This window comes from Schistocerca cancellata, chromosome 5 (assembly GCF_023864275.1).
Source record: "Schistocerca cancellata isolate TAMUIC-IGC-003103 chromosome 5, iqSchCanc2.1, whole genome shotgun sequence".
NCBI classification, from domain to species: Eukaryota; Metazoa; Arthropoda; class Insecta; order Orthoptera; family Acrididae; genus Schistocerca; species Schistocerca cancellata.
This window is the reverse complement of record NC_064630.1, coordinates 571,760,440-571,778,785: the sequence shown is the minus strand read 5'-3', so window position 1 is coordinate 571,778,785 and position 18,346 is coordinate 571,760,440. Positions and strand designations below refer to the sequence as shown.

General features: G+C 41.0%; 1 protein-coding gene across 2 annotated transcripts in view; it reads left to right on the top strand.

Moving 5' to 3' along the window:
* LOC126187924 (mitotic checkpoint protein BUB3) overlaps positions 1 to 18,346 on the top strand; it is a 71,530-nt gene that overhangs the window by 34,066 nt on the left and 19,118 nt on the right. For both annotated transcript variants that reach the window (XM_049929286.1, XM_049929285.1), the window contains exon 5: positions 12,193 to 12,351. In XM_049929286.1, coding sequence (XP_049785243.1) covers positions 12,193 to 12,351 — 159 coding nt within the window. The remainder of the gene's footprint in view (positions 1 to 12,192; positions 12,352 to 18,346) is intronic.

The following is an 18,346-nucleotide window of genomic DNA, read 5'->3' as shown; positions in this document are numbered from 1 at the left end:
GACTTGCACACTACGAATATAGTTTTGTACATTGGCAGTTCATCCATTCCAGGAATTGAAAATCTCAAAGCTTTATGCCTTTTATCGAGAGTGACACTGGAAAAATATCGGTCCCAGGGACTCCATGACTTTCAAGAATGTTTTAGTTTGACATCAGGTAACAAATGACAAAATTGGAAATTAACAGTTTTCTGATTTTTTTTTCCTTTACATTTACTGTGAAACCAAAGTAACCGAACATCCAGAGGACCCAGTCCATTCCACATTAACACATTCAACACCGTTATGGAGCCACCACCAGATTGTATAGTGACTTGTTGACAACTTGGGGGCATGGCTTCATGAGGTCTGTGCCATACTCAAACAATACCATCAGCTCTTATCAACTGGAATAGGGACGCAACTGACCAGGCTGTGGTTTTCCAGTTGTCTAGGTTCCAACTGATATGGTCATAAGCCCAGAAGAGGCACTGCAGGTAATGTGCTGTTAGCAAAGGTACTCGCATTGGTTGTCTGCTGTCATAGCCCATTAACACCAAATTTTGCCACAATGTCCTAACAGGTATGTTCATCATTTGTCCCACATTGATTTCTGTGGTTATTTCACGCAGTGTTGCTTGTCTGTTAGCACTGACAACTCTAAGCAAACACCGCTACTCTCGGTAGTTAAGTGAAGGCCGTTGGCTACTGCGTTGTTCCTGTTGAGAGGTAATGCCTGAACTGTGTTATTCTTAGCACTCTCTTGACACTGTGGACTGCAGAATACTGAATTCCCTAGCAATTTTCGAAATGGAATGTCCCATATTTCTAGCTCCAACTACCATTCCCTGTTCAAAGTCTGTTGATTCCCATTGTGCAGCCATAATCAAGTTTGAAACCTGTTCATATGAATGACTTCAGTAAAAAAGACAGTTCCACCATTGCACTGCCCTTTTATACTTTGTGTACGTGATACTGTCTTCATTTGTATATGTGCCTATTACTATCCCATTACTTCTGTCACCTCATTGTATATGATGTATTATCACCAATTTACCATTTTACAGTATTTCATTCCTTTTCTACATGATCAGTTTGACTAGTTAATCTATCTTGAACCTCTAGTTGCCATTTGAGCAGATTGTGAGTCAATGTTTTCCTCACAAAACTAAGTTTTCTCTTGACAGCCCTGTTCAGCAGTACCTCAGTGACAGTCTGATCCATCACTTTCCTTAGCCCTGCTTCGAATTTTTCAGTAATTTAATCACTCTTTTCCTTTAAAAATTGCTCTATTTTGCTTTTGAGCTCAGCACACAGATTTTCTAAGCACAACACTACATGTTTCACTGTGAGCTTCAGGCAGTTTCACTCCAGTTGCAATATGTCAAAACTTTCGGACAAATTTTTTACCTTTTTTGGAAGGCCCTTAATGGTTTCCCTGAAACCTAAAATTTTGGTTTTTGTGTGATCCTAATCAGATCTTAACACTTCTGTTAAGTTGTTAGCCTCTTCTGATTTCAGCTGTTCGGTTTGATTCGTAACTTGTTCACTGACTTTCTCAATTAGTTGTTTCAAAGTAGGATAATCATTAGACATAGTGTCTTGCTAATGATTCATATAGGATAGGTTACTATTAATGGTTTATTGTTATTGTTGTTGTTTTGAAAAGTCAATGGACATGCTTTTTAATTTTTGCAAATCAGTGCAGGAGAATTTTGCACTGTAGTAACAGATTCATTTGTGATTGCTGACGTTACATTATGTACTCCAATAATGGGGCTAGAAGTAATTGAATCTGGATAAATTACTGGTTTCAAATTCATAGTATTAAAACTTGAGCATTAGAATTAGAGGTAATACTATTGGTAATACTAGGGCAGCGTGGAGGGTAAAAATCGTAGAAGGAGACCAAGAGATGAATACACTAAGCAGATTCAGAAGGATGTAGGTTGCAGAAGGTACTGGGAGATGAAGGAGCTTGCACAGGATAGATTAGCATGGAGAGCTGCATCAAACCAGTCTCAGGACTGAAGACCACAACAACAACAACAACAACAACAACTATTGGATTCTGTACATGCATCTGTTTCAGCTGGCAGTGTAATACAACTCACCACAGGTGATCCAGCAGTTGTGTTCAAGTTGACAGACTTGCTATTAACAGTTTGAATATTTACATTTACAGTATTTAGTCTGTGCCATTTTCAGCAATTGCTGGAGAGTTGCAACTGTAATAAGGGACAATAACTTTCCAAAACCTTATCACTTTTACATAATACAACTGAAAATATTTCAGGGGTTATGTCTGCTGCTCGTTAATGTGTGTAGTAAGAAGTATCTTGGGTAACAGATATTGATCACACTAACCTGTGGCATATGCTTAACTACAGTTGTACACCATCATGCAGAATTTCTACAGATTGTAACTTTAAATACAAAAAAATCTAAAAGATCTGACTAATTAAGGGAAAAAAGAGGTCTTAGTGCGTAGGAAATTTATTACTATTGAAGCGGATCTACTGATTTTAAAAGCATTAAGTGATTCTGATCTCTTTACCTGTTGCTGTACATAGCAACAATTGTTATGCTAGTAAATTGTTAAATCTTTGATGTTGAATTCTTTTCCATTCAGACTTTCTTGTATTTTAGAGAGTTGAGTGCTTGCATGTAACAGAAAGGAACAAAAATATTACAACATATACATCATAAAAATAAAGTCCTGTTACAGCCATAGCATAACTCTCCCTCTCCATCTGAGATGAAGAGTTACATTGGTGAAGGAAATTATTTGAGGAAGAAGATTTGTCGACTCGTACTTTGTTGCCAGGATAACAGGCTCGCAGTGTCTAATTCACGACTGTGTCAATATTAATTATTAGAAGTGTGCAATAGTAGTACAAGTTTATATGCCAACTAGCTCTGCAGATGACGAAAAAATTGATGAAATGTATGATGAGATAAAAGAAATTATTCAGATAATGAAGGGAGCCCCCCTCATGAACCATGGACCTTGCCATAGGTGGGGAGGCTTGCGTGCCTCAGTGATACAGATGGCTGTACCGTAGGTGCAACCACAACGGAGGGGTATCTGTTGAGGGGCCAGACAAACATGTGGTTCCTGAAGAGGGGCAGCAGCCTTTTCAGTAGTTGCAGGGGCAACAGTCTGGGTGATTGACTGATTTGGCCTTGTAACACTAACCAAAACGGCCTTGCTGTGCTGGTACTGCAAACGGCTGAAAGCAAGGGGAAACTACAGCAGTAATTTTTCCCGAGGGCATGCAGCTTTACTGTATGGTTAAATGATGATGACGTCCTCTTGGGTAAAATATTCCGGAGGTAAAATAGTCCCCCATTCCGATCTCCGGGCGGGGACTACTCAAGAGGACGTCGTTATCAAAAGAAAGAAAACTGGCGTTCTACGGATCGGAGTGTAGAATGTCAGATCCCTTAATCGAGCAGGTAGGTTAGAAAATTTAAAAAGGGAAATGGATAGGTTAAAGTTAGATATAGTAGGAATTAGTGAAGTTCGGTGGCAGGAGGAACAAGACTTTTGGTCAGGTGAATACAGGGTTATAAATACAAAATCAAATAGGGGTAATGCAGGAGTAGGTTTAATAATGAATAAAATAAAAATAGGCGTGCGGGTAAGCTACTGCAAACAGCATAGTGAACGCATTACTGTGGCCAAGATAGACACGAAGCCCACGCCTACTACAGTAGTACAAGTTTATATGCCAACTAGCTCTGCAGATGATGAAGAAATTGATGAAATGTACGATGATATAAAAGAAATTATTCAGATAGTGAAGGGAGACGAAAATTTAATAGTCACGGGTGACTGGAATTCAAGTGTAGGAAAAGGGAGAGAAGGAAGCATAGTAGGTGAATATGGATTGGAGGTGAGAAATGAAAGAGGAAGCCGTCTGGTAGAATTTTGCACAGAGTATAACTTAATCATAGCTAACACTTGGTTCAAGAATCATAAAAGAAGGTTGTATACATGGAAGAATCCCGGAGATACTAAAAGGTATCAGATAGATTACATAATGGTAAGACAGTGTTTTAGGAACCAGGTTTTAAATTGTAAGACATTTCCAGGGGCAGATGTGGACTCCGACCACAATCTATTGGTTATGAACCTCAGAATAAAATTGAAGAAACTGCAAAAAGTTGGGAATTTAAGGAGATGGGACCTGGATAAACTGAAAGAACCAGAGGTTGTACAGAGTTTCAGGGAGAGCATAAGGGAACAATTGACAGCAGTGGGGGAAAGAAGTACAGTAGAAGAAGAATGGGTAGCTCTGAGGGATGAAGTAGTGAAGGCAGCAGAGGATCAAGTAGGTAAAAAGATGAGGGCGAGTATAAATCCTTGGGTAACAGAAGAAATATTGAATTTAATTGATGAAAGGAGAAAATATAAAAATGCAGTAAATGAAACAGGCAAAAAGGAATACAAATGTCTCAAAAATGAGATCAGCAGGAAGTGCAAAATAGTTAAGCAGGGATGGCTAGAGGACAAATGTAAGGATGTAGAGGCTTATCTCACTAGGGGTAAGATAGATACTGCCTACAGGAAAATTAAAGAGACATTTGGAGAAAAGCGAAGCACTTGTATGAATATCAAGAGTTCAGATGGAAACCCAGTTCTAAGCAAAGAAGGGAAAGCAGATAGGTGGAAGGGAGTATATAGGTGGTCTATACAAGGGCGATGAACTTGAGGAAATGGAAGAGGATGTAGATGAAGATGAAAGGGGAGATATGATACTGTGTGAAGAGTTTGACAGATCACTGAATGACCTAAGTCGAAACAAGGCCCCAGGAGTAGACAACATTCCATTAGAACTACTGACAACCTTGGGAGAGCCAGTCCTGACAAAACTCTACCATCTGGTGAGTAAGATGTATGAGACAGGCAAAATACCCTCAGACTTCAAGAAGAATACAATAATTCCAATGCCAAAGAAAGCAGATGTTGACAGATGTGAAAATTATCGAACTATCAGTTAAATAAGTCACGGCTGCAAAATACTAATGCGAATTCTTTACAGACGAATGGAAAAACTGGTAGAAGCCAACATCGGGGAAGATCATTTTAGATTCCGTAGAAATATTGGAACACGTGACGCAATACTGAGCCTATGACGTATCTTAGAAAATAGATTAAGAAAAGGCAAACATACGTTTCTAGCATTTGTAGACTTAGAGAAAGCTTTTGACAATGAAGGTGGCAGGGGTAAAATACAGGGAGCGAAAAGCTATTTACAATTTTTACAGAAACCAGATGGCAGTTACGAGAGTCAAGGGGCATGAAACGGAAGCAGTGGTTGCGAAGGGAGAGAGAGAGAGAGTTGTAGCCTATCCCCGATGTTATTCAATCTGTATATTGAGCAAGCATTAAAGGAAACAAAAGAAAAATTCGGAGTAGGAATTAAAATCCATGGAGACTAAATAAAAATTTTGAGGTTCGCGGATAACGTTGTAATTCTGTCCGAGACAGCAAAGGACTTGGAAGAGCAGTTGAATGGTATGGACAGTGTCTTGAAAGGAGGATATAAGATGAACATCAACAAAAGCAAAACGAGGATAATGGAATATAGTCGAATTAAGTGGGGTGATGCTGAGGGAGTTAGATTAGGAAAACAGACACTTAAAGTAATAAAGGAGTTTTGCTGTTTGGGGAGCAAAATAACTGATGATGGTTGAAGTAGAGAGGATATAAAATGTAGACTGGCAATGGCAAGGAAAGTTTTTCTGAAGAAGAGAAATTTGTTAACATTCAGTATAGATTTAAATCTCGGGAAGTTGTTTCTGAAAGTATTTGTATGGAGTGTAGCCATGTATGGATGTGAAACATGGACGATAAATAGTTTGGACAGGAAGGGAATGGAAGCTTTCGAAATATGGTGCTACAGAAGAATGCTGAAGATTAGATGGGTAGATCACATAACTAATGAGGAGGTGTTGAATAGAATTGGGGAGAAGAGTAGTTTGTGGCACAGCTTGACTAGAAGAAGGGATCGGTTGGTAGGACATGTTCTGAGGCATCAAGGGATGACCAATTTAGTATTGGAGGGCAGTGTGGAGGGTAAATATCGTAGAGGGAGACCAAGAGATGAATACACCAAGCAGATTCAGAAGGATGTAGGTTGCAGTAGGTACTGGGAGATGAATAAGATTGCGCAGGATAGAGTAGCATGGAGAGCTGCATCAAACCAGTCTCAGGACTGAAGACAACAACAACAACAACAATGAATCATTTACTGTATCATTACAACATCCCTGGTACCATCAAAGACTGGTAATTATGTACATTAACAATATAATAAAAGGATAGTTCCTACTCACTGTATAGCAGAGATGCTGAGTCACAGAAATGCACAACAAAAAGATCGCCGCACAATTAGCTTTCGGCCATCAAGGCCTCGTCAAAATTACACACACACACACACACACACACACACACACACACACACACACACACACACACACACACCGACCACAGTCTCTGTCAGCTGGAGCCAGACTGCGAGGAGCAGGCCACTAAGGTAGAGGCAACCAGGTGGGGGTAAGGAGAAGGCTGTGGTGGGGAGGGGGAGGGATAGCAGAGTAGGGGTGGGGGATGGTAAAGTGCTGCTGGGAGCATGCAGGGATGAAAGCAGAGTGGGGTAGCTATTTGCACAAAAGTGGGGGGGGGGGGGGGGTAGTGTGAGAGGAGAGAAGTAAGAAGGCTGGTGTGTTGGTGGAATAGAGGGCTGTGTAGTTCTGGAATGGGAATGGGGAAGGGCCTAGATGGGTAAGGACAGTGAGTGACGAAGGTTGAGAGCTGGAGTATTACGGGAATGTAGGGTATATTGCAGGGAGAGTTCCCACCTGTCCAATTCCAAAAAGCTGGTGTTGGTAGGAAGGATCCAGATGGCACAGTTTGTGAAGTGAAGCAGACATTGAAATGAAGCAAGTCTTGTTGAGCAGTGCACTCAGCATTAGGATTGTCCAGTTGTTTCTTGGCCACAGTTTGTCAGTGGACATTCACATGGAGACACAGCTTGTTGATTGTCATCCCCACATAGAATGCAGCACAGTGGTTGCAGCTTAGCTTGTAGATCACATGACTGGTTTCGCATGTAGCCCCACCTTTGATGGGATAGACTGTGATGTTTGTGACAGAACTTGAGTAGTAGGTGGTGGTGGTGGTTGTGGAAGGATGTATGGATAAGGTCTTGCATCTAGGTCTGTTACAGGAATATGAGCCCTGAGGCACAAGGTAGGGGACAGACGTTGTGTAGGGATGGATGAGGATATTGTTTAGGTCCGGTGAGAAGCGGAATACCACTCTGGGAGGAGTAGGAAGGATAGTGGGCAGAACATTTCTCATTTCAGGACATGACAGGAGGTAGTTGAAACCCTGGTGGACAATGTAGTTCAGTTGCACCAGTCGTGGATGGTACTGAGTCACAAGGGTAATGCTCCTCTGTGGCTAGATGGTGGGACTTTGGGTGGTGTTGGGTAACTAGAAAGATAAGGCACAGGAGATATGTTTTTGTACAATGTTGCAATCTGTAACAGCCTCAGTGAGACACTCGAGGGACCGCTCATCACTCCAGATGCGATGGTCACAGGTGGTGGCTAAGCTGTGCGGAAGGGGCTTCCTACTATTCAAAGGGTAGTGCCTGTTAAAGTGAAGGTATTGTTGGTGGTTGGTAGGTTTGATATGGACAGAGCTGTCTTTGAGGTGGAGGTCAACTTTGAGGAAGATGGCTTGACGGATTGAGTAGGACCAGGTGAAGTGAATGGGAGAGAAGGTGTCAAGGTTCTGGAGGAGTGTGGATAGGGTGTCCTCACCCTCAATCCAGATCATGTTTAGGAAGGATTTCCCTAGATGGCCCATGAATAGGTTGGCATAAGAGGGTACCACATGGGTGCCCATAGCCGTACCTCAGACTTATTTGTAGGTACTGCCTTCAAAGGAGAGGGTAATTGTGGGTGAGGATGCAGTTGCTCATGGTGGCTAGGAAGCAGGTAGTTGGTTTGGAATCCGTAAGGCCATGGGCATTAGTGATGTTAATGTAAAGGGAGGTGGCATCAGTAGCTCATTTCCTGCTCCCACCTTTGACTTCAACAGTCTACTACCTCTACAACAACTTCTAAACCTCCCCCATGTCCCCTCTTGGCTGACAAACCCTGTTTTGCATACCTACTACATTTACCCCATCCTGCAAAACTCCCTCTCACCACCACACAGAATCCAGAACCTAAACAGACCTGAAGCACAGTCATGAACATTTCCTCCAAAAGCCTCACCTTTTGCCCAACCCCTTAATTCAGTCATGCAGGACTTGCTGAAGACCTTGTCTCCTTCTCCCAGTCCCTACAGTGGAAACACTTTTTTGCCACCAACCCTACCTACTGAACCAAAGACCAATCTTGAACTCTGCCGGACTCAGTTTACTCCTCCATCTAACTGTGATCCAGCCCCACAGCCCCAAAATCACCCCCTGGTAACTTTCCACAATTTCTTAATCTCGAACCTTGCCCCGCCATTATTCCCCAAATACCTTGACATAGAAACCAACTTTAAATCCACAGAATGATGTGCAGTCCACCATCTAAAACCTGATCCCGACTGTATTATCCTACCTCAGCAGACACACTGTTGTTTTGAACCACAAGGAATACCTGCCAGAAGGACTCCACCAGCTCTCAGTTACATACACCTATATATCCTGCCACAGTGATCCCATTCCAGAAATCCAGAAGTAGTCTCTACTCAAATCTTTAGGCCCACCCCAGAACCTCTCCCGGAGTCCATCTCTCTCCTCAACCCTACCATTCCCCACACTCCTACCTTCTACATATTTCCTGAAGTCCATAAACCCAACCGCCCAGGACACCTCATTGTGGCCAATTACTATGCCCCCACACGGAGAATCCCTGATCTCGTTGACCAACACCTTCAGCCTGTTACCTGAAACCTACCCTCCTACCATTTCCTCCACTGACTCTCCACAGTTCCTGTCCCTTTAGCACACAGTGCCCTGCTTGTCACTATTGATGCCACCTCGCATAACACTAACATCCCTAATGTCCATTGCCTTGAACACTACCTTTCCCAAGGCCTGACGGATTCCAAACTAACCACCTCCTTCCTAGTCACCATGACCAACTGCATCCTCACTCACAATTACTTTGCCTTTGAAGGCATTACCTACAATCAAATCCGAGATACGCTATGGGCACCCATGTAGCACCATCTTATGCCAACCTATTCATGGGCCATCTAGGGAAATCCTTCCTAAAAACCCAGAATCCCAAACCCTTCACCTGCTTCAGATTCATTGATGACATCTTCGTGGTCTGGATCAAGGGTGAGGACACCCTATCCACATTCCTCCAGAGCCTCGACACCTTCTCCCCCATTCACTTCATCTTGTCCTACTCAACCCATCAAGCCACTTTTCTCAAAGTTGACCTCCACTTCAAAGATGGCTTTATCAGTACCTCTGTCCATATCAAACCTACCAACCACCAGCAATACCTCCACTTTGACAGTGCCACTCATCTCATACCAAGAATTCCCTTCCACACAGCCTACCCACCTGTGGCAGTCGCATCTGGAGTGATGAGCGGTCCCTCTTGAAATATACCGAAGGTCTCACTGAGGCTGTTACAGATCGTACCTGCCCTCTCAACCTCGTACAAAAGCAGATCTCCCATGCCTTATCTTTCTAGTTACCTAAAACCTCCCAAAGTTCCACCGTCCAGCCACAGAGCAGCATTCCTCTCATGATTCGGTACCATGCAGGACTGGAACAATTGAATTACGTTCTCTGCTAGAGTTTCGACTACGTCTCATCATGCCCTGAAATGAGAAATGTCCATAAAGATCACCTATCCAATCAAAGACAGGCCTACCTGTCAAATCAGTCATGTCAGCTAAGCTGCAACTAGCGTGCTGCATTCTACATGGGCATGACAACCAACAAGCTGTCTGTCTGCATGAATGGCCACCGACAAACTATGGCCAAAAAACAACTGGACCATCCTGCTGCTGAGCATGCTGCCCAACATGACTGCCTTCATTTCAATGACTGCTTTACAGCCTGTGCTATCTGGATCCTTCCCACCAACATGAGCTTTTCTGAATTGCACAGGTGGGAACTCCCCCCTCTCTCTACATTCCCAAAACCCACCTGGTCTTAGCCTTCAATAGTTATTGTTCTTACTCATCCAGCTCCCTTCCTGTTCCCATTCCAGCACAACACAGCCTTCTGTTCCACCAATGCACCCAGTCTTCTACTTTCTCTCCTTTCCATTAACCTCTCCCCCGCTGCCCTCTCCCTCTGTCCAACCTTCTGACTGCAACTAGCTGCCCCAGTCTCCACCTCGTCCCTGCATGCTCTCAGTAGCACTTTACCATCCTCCATCCCTACTTTGCTATTACTCCTCCTCCTCCCCACACTGGCCTTCTCCTTAACCCCCACCCGGTTGCCTCTCCCATAATGCCCTGCTGCTTGTAGTCTGGCTCCAGCTGCCAGAGACTGTGGTCGTGTGCTTGCACGTGGGTGTGTGCGCCAGTTGTGTGTGTGTGTGTGTGTGTGTGGGTGTGTGTAGGTTGTCCAACTCAGTATCTCACTTATATGGTAAGTAGCAACTATTATCCTTTTCATTATATTGTTACATTTTGTCTTGGTATTTCCATTGTTTTATTAGGTACATCAGATACACAGCAAATTCTAAACTTCTGCAGCTCTCTTACTATTTTAGAATGTGGCTGCTGCTAGAATTGATTGTAGAAAGCCTGTTAGGGCATTCCCTGGAGGTAAATCAGACTGAAGTTGTTAGTTGTCAAGTAGAGTTGCATTCTTAGCTTGATAAGTTACACACAATAGCTCAGTTTATGAGATCTAAGTTTGAGCCCTGGTCTGCCAATTGTAATCTGCTGTGATGGTTCACGGCACAGTCTGCTGTGTAGTGAATGTTCCAGTTTGTACCTCTCAAGGCTACAAGGCTATTGTAGTGCTTTCCAAATCTTCTCCCCCCCCCCCCCCCCCCCCTCACACACACACACACACACACACACACACACACACACACACCTTGTACCCACTGCTAAATTAGGAAGTTAGGTCGACACTTAAAAACTTGAGTTAGTGGCTCCACCCCCTCCACCCCCTCTCGTCTCTCTCTCCCCTCTATCTCTCACCTTCCCCTCTCTCCCCTCCACCCCCTCCTCTCTCCCCTCTCTATCTCTCTCCTTCCCCTCTCTCCACCCCCACCCCCTGCACCACCTTAGTTCAACTGTGGCTGCAGTAAACTGACGTGATCGATTTATACACAACTAACAGTTCAGAAAGTTTGTATGACCTTGTTATGTCAGTAACTAGGATTGAATATTTCATTTTCTGCTTCCTACTCAAGCATTGTGTGATGAAGCAAAGTGATGCAGCAAAACATACTCAGATATTTGTATAAGGGATTTTGGATCAAAATCTAGTGTGACTGTACTGGATTTTTTTGTAATTTCTGTAATTGATTTGCATTGGAAAATCAGTGGAATTGTTCATTAAGTGAAGCCACAGTCATTTCCTTAACTCATGAGGATGGATAATTACCCTACTTTTGGTTGGAGTCAAGTGTTATCAGCAGTGAAACAGTAACACGGTGTTACAAAAATGGATAAACAAATTGAATTTGGGAAAGAAAGTATCAGAGATATGCATGAAGTAAATTAAGGAAACTGTAGAAAAAAATGGTAGAATTTAATCGTAAATGTCAGGTCTCTTAACACTATTGTACCTGATATGGTGGTCTGTTTCTAACATTTTAACAGCTGATTAAATTAAATGTGATTACATGCTCCAAACCCACCCCCCCTCCTCCCAACTCCACCTTCTCCCCTTCCCAACCTGATTCTTCCAAAGACAGAAGTTTTGTTTTAACTAAACATTACTTTTATTTAAGTGGGTACGTTAGTGTCTAATTTGATGTTGCAGCAGTTCAGGCAACTGCTGCGACCTGACACTTTCTGGGAAGTACATCTTGTCTCTCAGTGACGATGCAGAAACACTTCTCTCTCGTACAGAAAATATTCCTGAATAATTCAGATACTGTACTTCAGAGATGTTGAATATTTGAATTGTCATTTTATTTATTAACTCTAAGCTTCAGTTTGTTTTTCTACAGTGCATTAACATTGCACCCCCTGTTGTGTTCCAGGTATTTACAATGAGCTTGTGTGGCGAAAAATTTGTTGTTGGAACAGCAGGACGAAAAGTGTATGTTTGGGACTTACGTAATATGGGTTATGTACATCAAAGAAGAGAATCAAGTTTAAAATACCAGACAAGATGCATTCGATGCTTCCCAAACAAACAGGTATGTCTTAAATATATAAGAAAGTATATATAACACTGGATAATAGGATGGATTACACACACACACACACACACACACACACACACACACACACACACACACACACACCATTTTTCAATTTTTATGTGGAAAGATTTATTGGACCATCCTGATTATCATTGTAGTAGAATCTTCAAATTCTCGATTTGTGCCATCTCCGTCTTGCACAGAGTTTATAGTACAGTAATAATGTGCACCCTGTTTTATGGCCTGTCTTCCCTGTTACTTGCATTTTTATTAGATGCCACCATGTTTTTTGTACTTATTTTCTCATTTAATCATCATACTCCGGTTCATTCCTGAGTGTTGGACAACTAGCTCTGTGTATGGAGTCGTATTCTTTTAATTTGTGAGTAGAATTTAAAAAAATTTGTTTGCAATATTATAAGATAGTCATTTGTACTCAGTTTGTGTGTGAAACTGCGATTAGTTCATGGAAACCACTTCTGGCTCTAAAAATCTTTCTGTGGTGCCTATATTTATATCTGGTATTTGCATAATATTTACCAGTGTGTGTGTGTGTGTGTGTGTGTGTGTGTGTGTGTGTGTGTGTGTGTGTGAAAACCCTGTATCTGATTGTAAGTATATTACCTCTTAGTGTCGACAATAACATGAAAGACTTTCAAGTAGATTGAAAGGTTTTAGGACTTCAGCTTTTTCAATATCTTACTTACAGGGAAAGTAAATGACTGTGGCAGTCGTAGAAAATTTTTGAAAATAGAGGGAAACAAGAGTCACTCATATTTCCAGATGTAGACACACACTTGGCAGTTGTAGAAAGCCAAAAAAATAGATAGTGAAAACAGCTTATTTATAGGTTTGTAGTTTGAAGAAAAACATCCAACTTCATTCTTTGTGTGCCACCATTGAACATCACGTGTCTTTCACTTGGGAGTCTCCATTCACAGTTTTATTTTTACCAAGCAAATGCCCTTTGTTACTGATGTCAGATTACCTATAGATCTGACAGTTACTTATTAATGCGCTCTCTCAATATAGTTCTTGGTCTTGTCCATTAACTGTAATGAGAAACTGTTGAAGGATCCTCACATCACCGATGCAAACCTTCGTCTTTCCTAAATTATCATTCCAGAATACACTGACAATAAATATTTCTAGGATTTGGACCAACTCATTTCATTGCACTGTTCCATAGGACTTCTGAGTAAGTTTTGTGACACCATATATAGACTTGGCTTAAAGTTGTCTTCTTAATTGTTACTAAATTTGCAGTGGTTACTGCAGATGTTAAGATTTTCTTGCTTTATAACATTCCAGTGTGTTAACTATCTCACTCACCGGCATTGTCTCCACTTCTTGACCATGTCCTTCCCTCTGAGACCCATAATATTTTTGATAGGCTTATTACTGATGATTTTACGTTAGCTACAAAACACATATATGCTCTTGCTAACAAAAATGTAGCTGCTCATCATACGATATGGCTCTAATGAACTACATTTACCCAACTGTAAGATGGGTTTTTTCCCAACTTTGTCCCTTAGAAAATACAGGATCATCTTAAATTCACAGATTAAACTATTGATGCTCAGGTCTGTGTTTTTACATTGTTTAATAGATTAATATTGGGGTCATCTTACATTTGGGTCATTCTGTGTCAATTCAGCATAGCTCTCCACCTGACCATCTTGAATACAATGTTACAGACGAGAGATGGAAAACTACCAGTTTGCAGAGGTTTGTGACAATTATGAAAGTTGCAGTTCTGCGAAATTTGGAAATACTGTGAAATTTGCATGTCTCTGCCTCACACCCAAACCTCCACGTCAGATACTCAGATCACTATCAAATGTTGTATGTAGATAGAGTATCAACCAAAATGCCGATTTAGTTCATGCTGTGTGTGTCGTCCAGTAGAACATGCATAAACAGTAATTAAAAGTAACACTAGAACTATGGAGCACAGGAAAGGCATATCTGTGATTCATAGTTTTTTAGATGCTGTGGGTGAAGGTAGAACATTAGGTCATCGTACCGAAGATCCCTCATTCAAACACCACTGAAGACAATTTGTTTTAACTGTTTATTGTGAAACTGTTGTATGGGAGAACATTTTCATGACGTGTAAAAGGACTTTCCGGAGTTATAGTGATGCCCTTTTGGCTCTCTTTTTGCTTCGTTAGCTGAGAGAAGCAAACCTGTAGAGCACATTTGTATAAATGTGCATGGTATTCTGTTGGACATATGTAACAGAACTGACACCACTCATGATGAAGCAGCTAGTGCATTTCTAATTCCAGAGAATAAGTATAAACAGTCAGAATAGTAGAATAAAGAAACAATTTCATCACACACATGGAAGTATTAATAGTCCCGTATAACACTTTCACACATAATGCAGAAAAAAAAAAACAGTTGTCATCATTGGGGTATGAACCCAGGACCCTTGGTACGATGATCTAACGCTCTACTAACTTCCCCACAGAAGCTGTATGTATTAGTTGCTCGCAGTACTGATTTTCTTGTACTTCGTAGTTCTGGTGTTACTTCTAATTAATGTTTATGCCCGTTCTGCTGGACCACAGCACATAGTACAAACTAAATTGGAGTTTTGGTTGATACTTGATTGACATAAAATGTTTGGTAGCTATCTGAGTGTCTGACATGTGGAGGTTTGGGTGTCGGCATAAATGATTATAATTCTGATATAGTAATGAAACTTGTCTAATTAAAAAGCTAATGAGTAGAGCTTTACATTGATATGCAACATGGTAGGTTTGTATGAATTTTCACATTTAAGTTCATTGATCTTAATTTTTTATCTTGAATATCTCGGAACATTCCACCTTCAGTTTTGTGTTTTTTTATTGCCTCAATATGCCAGTATAAATGTGGTAAATATCAATATGGCACACCAAAGGCATCAAGATTAAAAATTTATTTCGTCTACATAACTACAGTAACTAAATGCAGTAAGCAGCTATGTAACCATGGGTGGTTTTTTTCCCCCCAGAACAGCAGCAATAGCAGTCACTATTATTCTGACAAATTGGTGAAAGTATCTTGCTGTGTACAGCCAATCAGAGAGACTTTTGTTTCAGCTAGACATTGTTAACTTGTTTCATGGCTGTAGCTTATTTACTTGAACTGTGCTCTGTACAATGCTGTGTAGTATTCAGCAGTGGGGGGGGAGTAAAGAAAAAGATCATTTCAGGTCAAAGTTCTAGTGCGGCAGTCCATTTAGAAAATAAGCTCATGCAATAGTACAGAAGAATTAGAGGAATGTTCAGGAGTGGATTGTAAGAAAAAGGGTCCTAATATATTATTAGGTGGAAAAATTGCAGCAGATGTAGAAAGGAAAAGCCACAAAGCTCATTAACCCCTGCAGGTGTTGCCTCAGCTGTACTAGGTACTTTGTGTAGATTCTTTAAATGGCCTACACATATAACTAAATATTCACACTGTCCCCATTTGGCAAAGATATCATGTAGAGGTATCAGTAAATTAACAGAAAGTTGAAGGGTAAACTGTCAATTATTTTATGTACTTCATCTTCATGTACTTGATCTTGGTGTCTGTTGGTCCTTCGAGCTGGTGCAATAAGGATGTACGTAATTGCGCTATCCATGTTATTTTAATGAAAGGTAATAATATGTGGAAATCACAAGTTTTCATTCCACTGTCAAGCTATGTCCTAATTTCCTTCTCCCAGTGCGACAAGGTCTTCCATTTTTAAATGGACCTTTCAAAGAAGAAATCAAAACGGAGAGAATAGCCGCCACAGCCATTCCAGCATTGTTGTACATTGTTGGGGAGACGAGGTAGATATTAAACCATAAATCAAGATTCAAAGGAATCAACATTGAATTAATGTTCCAGAACTGTCACAATGTTTCTTAACACGTGCGCATCCATGCCTACGTATGTTTCTCGGCATATAAATTCTGGCGCAGCTCAACGATATTTACTTCAGCTCTGAATAATTCACATTATCTCTTTCCCAAACCATTGTAACTTTCAGAGAATATGTTAAGTGAAGATGAAATAGCATCGGACCTGGCACTGGATTCTTTAAACACTGACCTTCAGCTTTTAGGTGAATCTCCAGTGGAGAAAAACAGGAAAATGTACCCAAAGCCTCAGTGTTGGAATATACCATATTTACTCGAATCTAAGCCGCACCTGAAAAATGGGACTCGAAATTAAGGAAAAAAAATTTCCCCGAATCTAAGCCGCACCTGAAATTTGAGACTCGAAATTCAAGGGGAGAGAAAAGTTTTAGGCCGCACCTCCAAATCGAAACAAAGTTGGTCCATTGTAATATGAGACACAATTTAGGTTGAATGAATGACGATACAGCTACAGTAGTTTGGTTCGAGTCGTAAGCTTAGCAGTTAGCTTTACCAGGTAGCCATTACTATGCATCAGGCGCTCCGTATGTATTTATACGTGTACCCTTCCTTTTTCATGTGCTTCGTGTGGTTTGAATTGATTGCTTATTTTTCTTTGATCTGATAAGTGCCGTTCTCTTTGTTATAGGTGTTTACGTGACTCTAAGCTGAAAATGCATTATTGTACTGTGTCATGCATTGTTTGTAGCATTCTGATGATGTGTGTTTACGACCTGTCGCCGCTCACGGCACGGCTTGCTTTTGTGCGCGCTACCGCTGCTTACAATGAAAAAAAGAGAGGAATTGTCTCATTAGCGAAACAATGGCAAGAGACTGCTATTTGTTGTTACTTGCACTGATGCTTTCTTTGATAATGATCAACAAGTGCCAAATAATAGGCTGCGTATGATAGAAGATGTCCTGAACGAGAGTTCAGCGAAAATTTTTCTCTGTTTGAAAATCTTTGCAGATGCCTCTTTAGTACATTACATTCTGCACAGAAATTAGAGTCATCTCAGATTTAAAAATCTAGTCAATTGCCGTGCTTCATTTCTGACTACCACTATTAGGCATAAGAATAATACGAATATAATCATGACATGCTATGTATATTCTTCCGCGTTTGCTGTTGTCTCACTCGAGTTTTGTAGTTTATTAGGCAGACAGGATTTAAATGAGATAGCAGCAGCGAAGAATACATGGCAAAATGTTTATATTCGTATTATTCTTATGGTGAAGAGAATATTGCATGTGATTCACAATTCATAAAACTTCCTATTAGCAACCATCTCTTCTCACAGGTAGGAAAAAATTCAGAACGTAGAGTTGGCCATATTGACAAACATCCCAAACAGTCTTGCCAGTCGGATTTTCGTAGTACATTGAAATGTTGCTACTTTTGAAGATGAACAATACGGAATTTGTATTTACTTCATTGGATAATGTATGAAAATGCAGTGGTTGAAACTCGGGGCGGAGAAAAAAATCTCGTCTTCCACTTTTTTTTTATTTATTTACTGACGTAGAAGTTTTGGCGCCAGTATTTATCTTTGTGCCTGCAAAGCATGCCTGTGTAGCGCTACATATATTTGACGGCAGAAGTTAGTTGTGGCGGCACCTACCAACATTTTTCAGAACTTATGCTTACTTTGCACTCGATTCTAAGCCGCAGGCGGTTTTTTGGATTACAAAAACTGGAAAAAAAGTGCGGCTTAGATTCGAGTAAATACGGTACTTATGTGACCCAACTAAAAAAAGAAGAATGTAAAAAATGGAGATAAATTATAGCCAGTCCGAAATGTTTTGCTACACAGAATGTATGTGTGACAAAAGACAACTTCTAACAGTACTTCCAAAGAGCTGGATTATAAAGAAAACTATGAAATAATTTTCCACTTCAGATTACAGTGGTATGAAGAGCAAAACGATTTTAGCTGAACATGGTTAATTGTGACACCAAATCCAACGTCAGTTAAGACTACGTGAAAAACTGTTCAACACGTACATGATTTTCACTGTGATCATAATTTGAGCCTTGAGACGCCAGGAAGAAAAGATTTTGTTTCTGTGTGTGTGTGGGGGGGGGGGGGGGGGATGGAACTAAG